Source organism: Balaenoptera musculus, chromosome 15, assembly GCF_009873245.2.
Source record: "Balaenoptera musculus isolate JJ_BM4_2016_0621 chromosome 15, mBalMus1.pri.v3, whole genome shotgun sequence".
Lineage (NCBI taxonomy): Eukaryota > Metazoa > Chordata > Mammalia > Artiodactyla > Balaenopteridae > Balaenoptera > Balaenoptera musculus.
This window is the reverse complement of record NC_045799.1, coordinates 73,559,770-73,572,963: the sequence shown is the minus strand read 5'-3', so window position 1 is coordinate 73,572,963 and position 13,194 is coordinate 73,559,770. Positions and strand designations below refer to the sequence as shown.

The window sequence follows — 13,194 nt, the reverse complement described above, 5'->3', positions numbered from 1 at the left end:
CACATCGATTTCGGGCACTTCATTTACTTCTTGAACAAACCAGAAAAGTAATTCAAAGCACATCTCTGATGAACCAATTAGAGGCATCATTTTTTTTTTAAACTTTATGATCTTGTCATAAACAAAGATTTCTTAGATTTCTTTAAAAATATATATATATATATATATTTTATTTTATTTTATTTATTTAGTTGTGCCGGGTCTTAGTTGCGGCACATGGGCTCCTTAGTGGCGGCTTGAGGGCTCCTTAGTTGTGGCATGCGAACTCTTAGCTGCAGCATGCATGTGGCATCTAGTTCCCCGACCAGGGATCGAACCTGGGCCCCCTGCATTGGGAGGCCAGAGTCTTAACCACTGCGCCACCAGGGAAGTCCCTAGAGGCATCATTTTAATATATAGCTCTAGCTTGGGGATGACCCTACCTCACCAAGTCCACCTCTCAAAATTATTTTGAATATATAAATGCAACTGGTTTTAAGAAATTTACCCTAGCTGTATTTGACTTTAGTTCAATGCTCAAGAAATAAGTCATGGAAAATGAAGGGGGAAAGTGGTTTACCTGCCAATCTGCATGCTTCAAATTCATAAAACTAACACTCTTAAATCACTTTTACCACATTCCAACATAGCTTTGGCAGTTTGTATTTTAAAAGTACTTTAGGAACACTGTCTTTTTACTCACTGAAATAAGTATAGATTTATAAAGCCAAATGCTAACTTCAAGGGAAAAGCATCCAAATATAAAAGCTCTGTTTCACTGACCTGTAATTGCTTTCACCACCATATCAGACACTTCTGGAATTTCTTCATTAACAGGGACACAAAGCATCTGAGGTGTAACCCAGTGCAGGGCTCTACCAAGAGAGAGAGAGAGAGAGAGAGAGAGAGAGAGAGAGAGGGAGACAGTGAAAACAAGTTCCAAGGATGGACTGTAAGCAATTATCTTGCCATTTCCTCAGTTAAGGGAATGGGGATGGGGCACCGCTGACTAACCAGGCAATCCTAGGCGCACGCACATACTAGGAGCTCAGCTGATGGGCCGAAGTAACTGGAATCCTAAAACGAGGCTTCTCTTCTGCACTTATCACAAGGAAGCAGAAGACAATTTTACCAGTTGAAATGAGATTACCCTATGACTGCAAAGCACCTGATACTGGAGAATGAGGGTCTGAGAAGACTCTGCTGCTCTCTGTCCTAACTGCTGCCTTTTCGGCTCTGCCCTCGACTTCTGAGGCACACCAGAGCCTGAGCAAGAGGTCAACAAGCATGTGTCACTTCTGCCTGAATCACTGAGGTTCCTGGCCACATGGTACCTTTGCTCCAGAGATTCTGCTGCTGACCCTCACCACTTGCTTGACTAACACTCTCACCCTGCACCTCAGTCCAAAGCCCACCTAGTTACTTCTGGCTCTGCCTTCCATCTTCCCAAGATCAACTCCTCACTTCTGGTGAGACACCATCAAGTCCAAAGCTACCAACTACCAGCCCCGCTGTCTGGGAACCCCATTTGCGATTGCTAGGCCCCTCTCCTCCAGAAGCACCTCATCATGCTCAGGCTTGGCCCTGTTCCCACATGTAGATGGCCTCTTTCCTCAGTGTTTTGCTGCCATTGGAATGCAGAGCACTGGGGCTCACTCTTCTGGCCATGGAAGAGTGGGTGCTTTGCAAAGTGTTAGCAACCCAGTGGTAGAGGAAAGATGCGACTGGAGGAATGGCTGAATCAAATCAGAATGTCACATTCTGGTAAAAATCCGTGGTAGGAATGAGGAAAAACGACACACACTGCCTTGATAGGGATACTCACAGCTTCCTGCCTGACAAGGTAGTTAGTGCAGTGAAATGAGAAAACAATGAAATTTCCTCCGGTTCCTTGTAGATTTTGGAGATGTAAACAGTCTCACATATCAAACATGATTCTTATCTAAAGCTGCCTGGATTCAAATGAATAAGCAAGATGGTGACTTGAGCCTTTTCATCCTGTCAATTTACCACATTCCTTTTCTTTCTGACGCCACAAAGGAGTTTATATGCTAAGGATGGCAGGTACCTAAGCTGTTACTTGCTCTGAAGGTTTGAAACTCAAGTGTCCTGTTTTCCTGCAATGTGTTCTTCCAACAGGAGGTAGTAAATATAACAAGAAAAAGCAGAACAATCAGCTACCTGATCCTTTTTTGAATAGCGAGATCTTTCTTCTCATCATCAGTAGTTTCTGGACAGAACACATATTTATAGAGACGAGTCATGATGTACTTTTCAATCTGATCCATTATCTTCTCAACTCTTTCCGGAGGCACTGAAATACCCCAATGGATATTTGAATGAAGGATGAACATTTAAAATTAAGAGTATGTTTTCACAGTACTTTCAATGTAGCAGAAAACTAATTTACCAGAAATACATTAAATATACTCAGAAACAAAAGTATAAGATGTTACATTAAAAAGTACCCTTTAAAAAATTACCTCAACTTTTGGGGCTGCCTTTTATAGAATCCCTACTTCTAACTTAAGCTGTTTGGCGGGACCTAACAGCTGTACACCCTGCCAAGTGGGCAGACCTCAGCATGGGTCATTCCCTACTGCTACATCGGAAAAGCACATGAAATTCCCAAGACTGATGAATGCTGGCAAGACTCACCCTTTCATTTTTCTGAGGTTTCCTATGAAACCTTAGGGGTTGCTCTGAGGTATACATATAGGGCAGATTTCTCAGATATACATGTACGCTAAGTACACCCTAAAATCTACATCAATGCAAGTCAAATTCAAGAATCCCTAAAAACCTAAAGCATGGCCAGTGGTTCGCAATTTCTTTCCTGCCCCAACTCACACGAGGAATACATGGTCATGAATAATGACTCACCAAGATGGCAATTCCAAGATGGGGGTTTCATTTAGAAGCCTCCCAAGGGGTTTTAATCTGTCCCTACCCCTAATGAAATTATTAAACATTGCTCAAGAAATTATCCAATTGCTTAATTATCTTGGAATGATATACATGGTGGTATTCAAAGACACTGCTAGTATAACACCAGCTACCTGAATGTCAGTGGAGTAATTTACAGAACAGAGCAGGCAAACCAACCAAGGCTTTTGAGAAAGAGGGAAACTGCTAAGAGACTCAGCAGCAGGCCCTATGCGACTACCAGCAATCCCTCAAAGGCAGGCCAACAAGGTATCACCTTTCCCACGAGTCTGCATTCTCTCAGCCACATTCTGGTAAAAATCCTGAGTACACTCTGACTGCTCCTCAATGCTGAAATCCTGAAACAAAGGGACAAAGAGTCTGCTTAGTAGCTGAAGAAAGATCACGAGGAAAGCTCTAAATTTTACAAAACCCACTCCTTGAACTAATCTCAAAAGTACTTACAAATTAAATTAATGCTGCAGGGGAGAAAAGCCTGTCCATTAATATTATTTACAACATTCCATGACCTCTCACTTCTTTTTGCTGTATATACACATTCTTATATGGGTACAATGCATATTTTGATAATTTGCATGTTTATGTACCTTTTTTTTTACAATTATTTATTTATTTATTTATTTTTGGCTGCGTTGGGTCTTCGTTTCTGTGCCAGGGCTTTCTCCAGTTGCGGCAAGTGGGGGCCACTCTTCATCGCGGTGCGCGGGCCTCTCACCATCGTGGCCTCTCTTGTTGCGGAGCACAGGCTCCAGACGTGCAGGCTCAGTAATTGTGGCTCACGGGCCTAGTCGCTCTGCGGCATGTGGGATCCTCCCAGACCAGGGCTCGAACCCGTGTCCCCTGTATTGGCAGGCAGACTCTCAACCACTGCGCCACCAGGGAAGCCCCTGTATATTTTGATTTATCTAATCTACTTAACTATCTGACGGCTTTATAATATTCCATTATATTAACCGATTTATTTAACCACTTCTATCACTGTGTATTAGGGTTCTTTCCCTTTTTTCACTAATTACATATTGCAGCTATAAACAACTATGCGAAGACTGTTTCTTTTAGGTTATTTCTTTGTGATTCATTTTCAAAAGCGGCATTAACAGCTTAATAAGTCTGGACAACTTTACAGCTCTAAATATCCATTGCTAGATATATAACCCTCAGAAACTCCAAGTACAGTCATTAGCTACATAGGTGTGCTTGTTTCTCCACAGCCCCTCTAACACTGGGCTTTATCATTTTTATTTGGTTTTACTGATTTTATACGTGTAACACAAATATATATATTCACATATACTTTCTTCCAAAGAATATCTGAAGTCTATATAAAAGATAAACACAGTTCAGCGCAATAAGCTAGAAAATGATAAACAAAACAAAACACGGAGAGAAACAGAAACAGAAAGTAGAGCCAGGAAAGATAACACAAAAATGTATTCCTTGAAGATACAGAAGTTAGCAAAAAGTCAGCCCATAAATTTGTCTCTAACTAAACTTTCTAGCAATCATCACTAAGATGAGAAGAGTCACATAACTGAGTGTCCAAAATGTAAAAGCAAACTAATTCTTCAGGTGAAATTCTGACACCAAAATCAGGAATTTCTCCAAGGGTTCTCATAAAGATTTCATCACAGATGGGCATGAATACCGCCCAAGACAAATTCCACAGGACTGCATCTCACAGACCACCTCTGCACAGGCCAATGACACGGGCCAATAAAGCCCTGATGAAGCACGCAGACCCTGATGCTTTGGCTACCTTAGAAAAGATGCCTTGGGGTGAGGGACAGTGACCAAACCTTGCCTATCTGCCTTCACAGTGTCTCTCCCGTCAATCCTTCCCTGGTTTGGGTCCTCATTATCTCTCACCTGGAGTTCAGCTGCTCTCCCCATGTTTGATCTTTCTCTTCTCAACTGATCGTCTTATCTTATGATCTGGTCCCCACTTACCTTGCCAGGTTACCTATTGTTGAGAATCTGCATTTAGTTTTCCCGCCTCTCTAACACTGTGAAATTATTCTCTGTCCAGATGACTTTTACTCCTCTCCAATCCTCCAACAGCTGCCCAAGGAAGTTCCACAGTTATCTCCTTGAAGGCTCAGTCCACATCTTGCCTCCTCTAAGAAGGTGCCCTCCATTCCTTCGGTCAAAATAACTTTGCAGGCCTCACGGCACTCAGAGCGCTCTGTGACCACCTTGACTGCACACTTGTTACTGCCTGAATGTTTTTTTAATACCGTTATACCTTTCTCTGGTCATTAAGAACAATTCTTCAACAGCTGAATTTAGCTCCTCTCTGTAGGTGAAACAAATCTTAATCTGCTTTCTTCTAAGTTTTTTCCTGCTTAGCTCTTTTATTTGGCTGGCATGTAAGGTTCATAGTATGAAAAACAGACCTTAAATAATCTGCATACAAACTTCCCTTTTTCAGCGGCAATTAGTAAAAAGCAATCCTGTTCCCCTTTGTTTTCCAATTCTCATATAATTTGCTCCTGAGAAACTGAATTTATTTCTGGAATCCCTAGTTTATTTCACTGCTCTCTTTCTCTTCTCTATCTCTCTACATATTGAATATATATATATATATATATATATGAAAATCATATCTAGTTGTGGTAACTTTCAGTTTAGTATATTTTGAAGTCTGCTACATTTAGAAACCTTCCCTCACAAACCCCTGCTTCCTTCTTTTTCTAGAATAAACAGTGTAACATTGTGATTTAATATTTTAAGTGTTCATATTGACCTGCAAAGTACTTGTAAATTTATCTTTTTGTTTTCCTCAGCTAGATCCAGGATATTATACTTCCTCAGCTAAATCCAAGATAAAATCCAGAAACAGTCTTTTAATTCTTTGAATGAGCCTCTAACTTTCTATATTAGATTAAGTTATTATTTAATATTTAATCTTTTTATTGCTATTGTCTTTAAAAATTGCTATTTTTAAAAAAATGTGCTAGGCTCTTTAGCTTTTTATCTCTGGCATCTTGTACTATAACTAAATTTTGTGGATTTATCTCACCCATGTTGCTAAATTTATACCTCTATTAGTATTCTGTTCTCCCTCGGATTTTCTGGTAAGATTATTTTTCCCCAATTTCTGGAAAATGATATTTCTATCCATTTTAAAAACATTTACTACATGGTTAATAGACTTGCCAGCCACTGTACAAGACAATAATATAAAAAATATTAAAATTCTCAGAGGGCATTCAGGTTAAACAGGAAGACTGAATGCACATAATTCAGTACTTTCTGCAATGGATTATCTACTTAGGTAGCTTACACATGGCTACCTTTCATTTGCACCAAATCGTAACACTAAGAACACACTTCATTCTTGTGATTATTACTAGTACTTACTTCTAACCAGAAACCGTGACCTCCTTTTAAAGGCCTAAATGGCCTGTTTTACAGGTGGCAATGGATCACCTATTCCTACACCAGTTCCACACAATCACTAATTTTGTTACAATTCAGAAAACTCCTTTTTATATTTCTATTTCTCTTGCACAGATTTACACTTCAGTACAGTGTTTAATTCGTAATGTGAACTCCCTTGCCACTCTGTCCTCTTTTCCTGCTTTAGATTATTTGGAGGACTTACCACTGTTATATATCATAAATTAGTTTATTGTCTATCTCCTCCACTAAAATGCCAGCTCCATGAGGGCACTGTTCACTACCGCATCCTTGGTGCCTACAACAGAGCCAGGCACAGTGCTCAACACTAGTTGAATGAAAGAAAGAATGAAAGTGGCCATGTACTATTGTTCCACCCTTTATAATATTGTAAAGATGTGGGGAGACAATTCTACATAGACCTCTCCTATTTCTACACATCTTGTGAGGAGAGACACTGACTGCCTTTGTTCTGCACCCTTTTCAAGGATAGCTGTATAGCAGACAGGCCTGGAAGACAGAGGTAGAGCCTCCCTTAAGTGAAAAGGGTAGATTGTTTACTGTCTAGTATAATAATGTTTCCCTCTGGGGCAAAGGTCAGGCAAGCTCATGGCCCTATAAAAGATCCTCTTCTCTATCATAACTTACTGCATGTGCAGGCATTACCTGGTCTTCTTTGCACTGCCCTGTGGAAACTGATACGTAGGGAATTGGTACAAATGCTGATATACTCTCGTTACTGCTAGTGCTGCAATAAACTGGCCTCTTTTTTTTCTGACCCAGGAGGCTTGTGTCTTCTGCCTATATCCATGAAACTATGGCAGGCTAACTTTTAACTTGCAAGGAGAGTACCTCTCAGATCCTTCAAAGTTCTTGCCAAAGGAGCTAAGTGATATGATTGCAGGTTTGTGCTGGTAAATTCTTTTAAAGGTTTTTTCATAGTTTTCTAAGAAAAAACACCGTCTAGCAGTGTAAATGAACGCTTTTCTTTAAGTATTCTCTAGCCAATGCCTGGGATCATCTTTTCTATAATGTCTGTGTAAAGCCACTTTATTTTTTTTCCTAAAAAACTTTTTCTTTGTAGTGTAAAAGTTTGACAAGTGGGTATATTCCTTTCAATATTCCGAGAGGTTCTCTGTATTCTTTCTTAACTGTCTGGCTGAAATCTTTTTTCTTTTTTTCCACCCCCATTTTGAAAATCTTTGACTATTTCCTTAATTACGTTTGCTGTGTATTTCATCTTTAAAAACTGGATCTCCATGATCTGTTTTCCGGATTAATTTTCTTTTGTACTACAGTTAACTGTTTGATCTATTTAGGTTTTAACTTTAATGTTCATTTTTTTTTTTTTTTTTTTTTTTTACTTTCTGCTGCCTTCAATAATTCTTTTTAGGAAACTAAACATATTAGGGCTTTACTCCTCCTAAATAAAACTTAAAATTAAACATTAACATTTAAAGTACAACAACCATGCAGTCCTCAGATTTTAAGATAGTCCACCTTATCAGGGAATGTAGCTAGTCATGTAGCTAGTTGAATACAGATTGAAACATTTCTACCTTTAGATGAACAAAACAGAGCAAAAGTAATTGATTTTTGTCAAATTCAATTATTGGCAAAATGAAGGTGGTAAGAAGTGTTAAGGTACGTATGTTCATTTCATATCTCTAAGGAAGAGCCTGCAGTCTATCACTTTCAGGAGCTAGATAGTTACAAATTACAAATGAACTCAAATATGCTCTGTATAAACATCATCATATCATTTTTCAGCAACAGAAATGTTTAAACTTGTGCCTTTCCTTCAATGAATGAAATGTGTAGGGGGCTAAGTGTTCCAGTAACTCTCATTTTACAGTGAGATGCAGAAGAATCAGTGCAGTTGGTGCAGTCAGGTAGCCAAACTGCAGAATTCCCAAAGACGCTGCATTCATTTAAAACACTCTGATGTTACCAGAGTTCGAGCAGATACAGCGTTATTCATGACACTCTAGAGGCCCAATAGTGTCCTGTTGGCCTCTTCTGCAAGTACGTGACATTACTAAACATGTAGTCCTAAAAATCAGTGAACAGACTCCCGAATTAGAGCTCCTTAATGCAATTGTGTGTTTAGCCATTGGTTACTTGAGTTTTCCAACAAGGTTTAGGAAAAGATCAAAAGTACTCATAGATGAGTAAAGTGAACCAGGCTTTCAAGGAGTATAGCAGCTAGTTTTAAAAAATCTCTTCAGGAGGCTGCTACATTTCTTTCACCACCCGCAGCAGGGTGGGCCTTTGGGTGTGCCCGTGCAGTTGTACCCCACACTAGCACCACTGAGCCCGGTTCCTTCCCCTCAACCAGCACGTGGAACAAGGTCTCACGCCTGTAAGAGTCAAAACTTGGCTAGATCTGAACCATAACTGGTTCAAGTTAAGTAAGCCATGCTTCATGAACACCTTCTGAATGTGGACTTTAGTCCTTACGAGGCCCTCATAGAGGCTCTTCAGGTGAGGGTTATCGTCTTTTACTTCTTCACTGTGTTGCCTTCTCCAAAATGTCTGCAGCCTCTCACAAGCCCTTGCAGAAGCTCTGAAAACCATTTCCCATGGTCTCTTCCAGCTGCTCTTCTAGCTTGACCTTCCTATCCATGAGGATCTTCTCTGCAGAAGGAGTATCTCTCTTCTGGTCCACTTTGACCCACATCCTCTTCCATCCTGGCCACTGTTCTTTTGTTTTGCAGCTGTGCACAATAGGAAAGGGCCTGAGAAACAATGTCAAAGCTGGGAGACTATATCGCACCAGCCTCACCCACTGAGCCATCAAGGCTGCCTTGTATGACATGTTCTTGATTATTTTTCTTCATTCATTACTTTTAACATAGTTATCAACTCAATCTTTTACCTAGTTTTCTTTCTTATGATGTACACATTCCATCACCTCAGATGTTTTCCCATTGTCCCGCTGCCTCACTTCTCACCCTTAATGCCTCTAATTTTAAAATTAACCCCGAACCGGGCTTCCCTGGTGGCGCAGTGGTTGAGAATCTGCCTGCCAATGCAGGGGACACGGGTTCGAGCCCTGGTCTGGGAGGATCCCACATGCCGCGGAGCAGCTGGGCCCGTGAGCCACAATTACTGAGCCTGCGTGTCTGGAGCCTGTGCTCCGCAACAAGAGAGGCCGCGATAGTGAGAGGCCCGCGCACCGCGATGAAGAGTGGCCCCCGCTCGCCGCAACTAGAGAAAGCCCTCACACAGAAACGAAGACCCAACACAGCCAAAAATAAATTAATTAATTAATTAAAAAAAACAACAACAACAACAACAACAAAAAAAAAAAAAAAAAAAAAAATTAACCCCGAACCATTAGGTCCTGGGTTACTTCCCCCAACCCCCTGATTTTCTTACCATAATTAAAGCCTACTTTGTTGATTAAAGTTTCTTTGTTTTGAATACATGCTTCTGCTCTCCTAACAGTAATTACATAGCAGGGCAAACTACTCCTTGCACACACATATGGTTTAGAATTGTAAAGCTATTTTAAAATATAGGAGAACACCTATCTTTTTACTTATTTTGGGGAAGAGAAGATCTAGCCATATTTTAAATTATTATATTTTCTTTCTCCTCATTCAGGTTTAGAAAACAGTTTTTCAGGAGAATTAATATCAGAAAAACTTTAAGTATATAATATAATCAATACCAGACTTTTACAGAATGAATGGCTGGGAAAAGAACACTGAAATCAGCAAAAGGTCTTAATATTGTGCTTGACCGCTTCCTTCGCAAGGAAAAAGAGCATATTTGAACTACTACTAATAAAGAAATCGTGTTTTAAAAACAGCATTGAAAAACCCAGAAAGTTCATTTATTAAAAAGCTTTAAGGCAATATCCAATAAATTAAAGGGTCTAAATTTTGAGGTAGCAGAGGGTTACAAAGGTTATACTTTTAAAAATGGGGCAAGCTACACTTTCAGAACAGGGGAAAATGTATGTGAGGGATTTATCAACAATTAGCAAGGGCAGGATTTAAACAGTTTGGGCAGCAAAACAGTTTCTCTAGGAGTCTTATTTACTTTGATTTAACTGTGGTCTGTGTGTTTCGAAAATATTTTCATATGAATAAATTTGTGGAAAAAATTTTTTTACCAAGTCAGGGAGCTCATTAAGTTAGAAAATATGGTTTCCAAGTTATGATGGGAAAGGTGAACATCTAGCTGGGTCTATATAATGCTTTAAAATTACCCTGGGCACATACAGTTTTTCATCCAAATGACAAAGAAATCTAGACATTCTTCATTTCACTGGCGACCATATACAACCTTGAGTCCATGGCCACTCTTAAACCTATTTGAAGCTTGGTTCTCACAGTGAGATTCTTAAATTCTAGTTATGTAAACTAAATATGTAACAATAATAAGTTTAAAAAACTAAACCTTGTAAATTCTTCTTTAGCTTCTTCTTAGCACCCCACTCCCTCCCCCACCTTCCCATTTTCTCAATAAAATTTAAATTCTTGCTGTGGTGACTTCGAAGAAGAAAAAAGTAGCTGATGACAACTGTATGTTCAACATAAATGAATTCTGTGTTAATCATGTCACTGCCTGTCTCGTGTGTAATAGAAATATCTCTTAAAGAATGTGAAAAGGGACTACAAGGGACTATTAAGTAGCTAATGAGATTAATCAAAAAGAAAAAAGAGTAAAAAAATAAACCCTTCAGCTTCCAAAGAGTCTTAGCAAACAACATTTGTTGAAAAGTCAAGCGTTACATTGCAATACTGCAATGTGTGTGGATTATGTAGGTGCTGAATGAAATTTCAGCCAAAAGAGATGTCTTCTGGGAATGAGGAAATTAAAAAAAAAAAAAACTCAGTAGAGACATTAAATGCTTCCTGATAAAGACAAAATGGCTGAAAAAAATTTAATGCAATTCTGAAAATACTTAATTTTCTAGACTTGACCCATATGTGGTAAAAAGGTTGCTCACCACTGGGCATACACTAGGACTGGAGAAAATAGGAATGAAGAGGAAAAAGATGTGGGCAAGAGTGGTTCATTGTTGAAATTATGGGTTAGAAAGTACAGGTCAAAGACACATGTGTGGAAGACACAAGGTGTTATCCAAGTGACCTTGGACAAGTCACTTATCCTCTCTGGCTCTCAACTTCCCCACCTGTAAAATAAAGGGACGGTAACTTAGTTGCTAAGGTCCCTTTCAATGTTTAAATTTTAGCTTTCCCTTCTCTACCTGAGCAAGGAGAGGAAAATTAAAAATCAATACAAAACTAAAAAAACCTAAAATGACTACTATTGGTCTAATGATTGTTACTTAGAGTTCAAGGTCTACTATGGCTCTCTTGGCAGTTTACACTATTTACAAGGCGACAAGTTAGGAAGGCTTATTACTAAAGTACACAACACAAGTAGCTCTGATGCCAGACGTTCCATGCGAAGATGATCCAAACACCATTAAGTTGCAGAGGAAAAGTATTAGCCTGGGAGGCGTGTTTAACTTGGTTCAGTGACATTTCTCAGGTAAGTCACTTAACATTTCTGGTTCTTTATTTTCTCAGTTGTAAAGTGACAAAGTTGCACTACATTATCTCTGAGACCTTTCCTAAAACCAAAACTCTATGTTTCTAAGTGGTTCTCAACCTACCCTTTTGTAATGCATTGCTTCCAAAAACAGCTTCGTCTGCTTATAGATTTCTTGGCCTGTCTTGTGGAAGGTCTTGAGAAATTCTATGAACTCTTTAGACACTCTATCCGTTTCAATGCTGGTTTGCCGGTTTATAGAAGGACTGGGAGCTTTTGGTTCCTGAATTTCTGCTGGGAAAATTAAACATAGTAAGTTTCATTACACAGAAGAGCCATGCATGGAATTACTTTCAGTATCTAATTTAAGATTATTTAAATTATGCTAAATCAAAGTTAAACTTGAATTTAAATTATTTTATGTTTAAATATTTGGATTTTCCTTAAAGTAAGCTAAATCTATTTTATGAGTAGGAAGTACAATTAGATAAAACTGCATATCTACAAGATACTCCTATTCAAATAAAGGTGCTCTATCAGTATCTTCTTAGCCAAAATATGTCATGCTTTGATCTATATATTTAATCATTAACACTGAAATGGCACTGCTATCTTGAACAACTCTCTCAAAGACTGCATGAATTTACAAAACCAGTCAACATATAAAATAACAATCAGTAGAAGCACAAAAATTATAGATGACTTATGCTAGACAACCTTCCCAAATCCACTTGATTTGCCAAAAAGGCAAAGGCTAATTTATTTATGTGGAGATGAACAATTATTTACCCACCATTCAAACTTCAAGTCATACTGCTCAAAGTGAAAGTATGCATCCCAAGTAGCACAGTGACCATGACAGAGCAGAGGCAAGAGAAGCAAAAAAAAAAAACTGTCTAATCAGTTGGCCACACAACTCTTTGCCCTCTTCAAATAAATACACTGAAAGGAAAATAAGACCTTTACACACAGAGATAAGGGTGTTGTAATAGGGTAAGTGCTCTCAGAAAACATGAAATATCACTTGGTCTCTGATCACCTTCTAAGCCTCCTGATTTTGAATTGTGCTCTCTAATGCAATACCTGAAAGGAATTAAAGTATCTCATATACCCATGATCCTTTTCTATACACACACAAAAAAAGATAATTAGGAAGAAAAAGTACCTTTTGTAGGTATTAAAATTTAAAATCAACCTATTACATGCTTTCTCAGAGCAATTTCTTTTTTTTTAACTGAAGTATAGTTGATTTACAATGCTGTGTTAGTTTCTTGTGTACAGCAAAGTGATTCAGTTATATATACATATAAATATATTCTTTTTCATATTCTTTTCCATTATGGTTTATTACAGGATATT

The 13,194-nt window shown here is 38.7% G+C and overlaps 1 protein-coding gene and 1 pseudogene across 7 annotated transcripts in view; both read right to left on the bottom strand.

Moving 5' to 3' along the window:
- Window positions 1–13,194, bottom strand: part of RABGEF1 (RAB guanine nucleotide exchange factor 1) — a 90,026-nt gene that overhangs the window by 9,117 nt on the left and 67,715 nt on the right. For 5 of the 7 annotated variants that reach the window (XM_036824196.1, XM_036824194.1, XM_036824199.1 and 2 more), the window contains 4 exons: window positions 11,960–12,129; window positions 3,182–3,263; window positions 2,161–2,293; window positions 763–854 (listed from right to left, as the gene is read on the bottom strand). In XM_036824196.1, the coding sequence (XP_036680091.1) occupies window positions 763–854; window positions 2,161–2,293; window positions 3,182–3,263; window positions 11,960–12,129 (477 nt within the window). The remainder of the gene's footprint in view (window positions 1–762; window positions 855–2,160; window positions 2,294–3,181; window positions 3,264–11,959; window positions 12,130–13,194) is intronic. The other 2 variants (XM_036824195.1, XM_036824200.1) reach the window with 1 other exon arrangement.
- On the bottom strand, window positions 3,776–9,278 carry LOC118880551 (annotated as a pseudogene).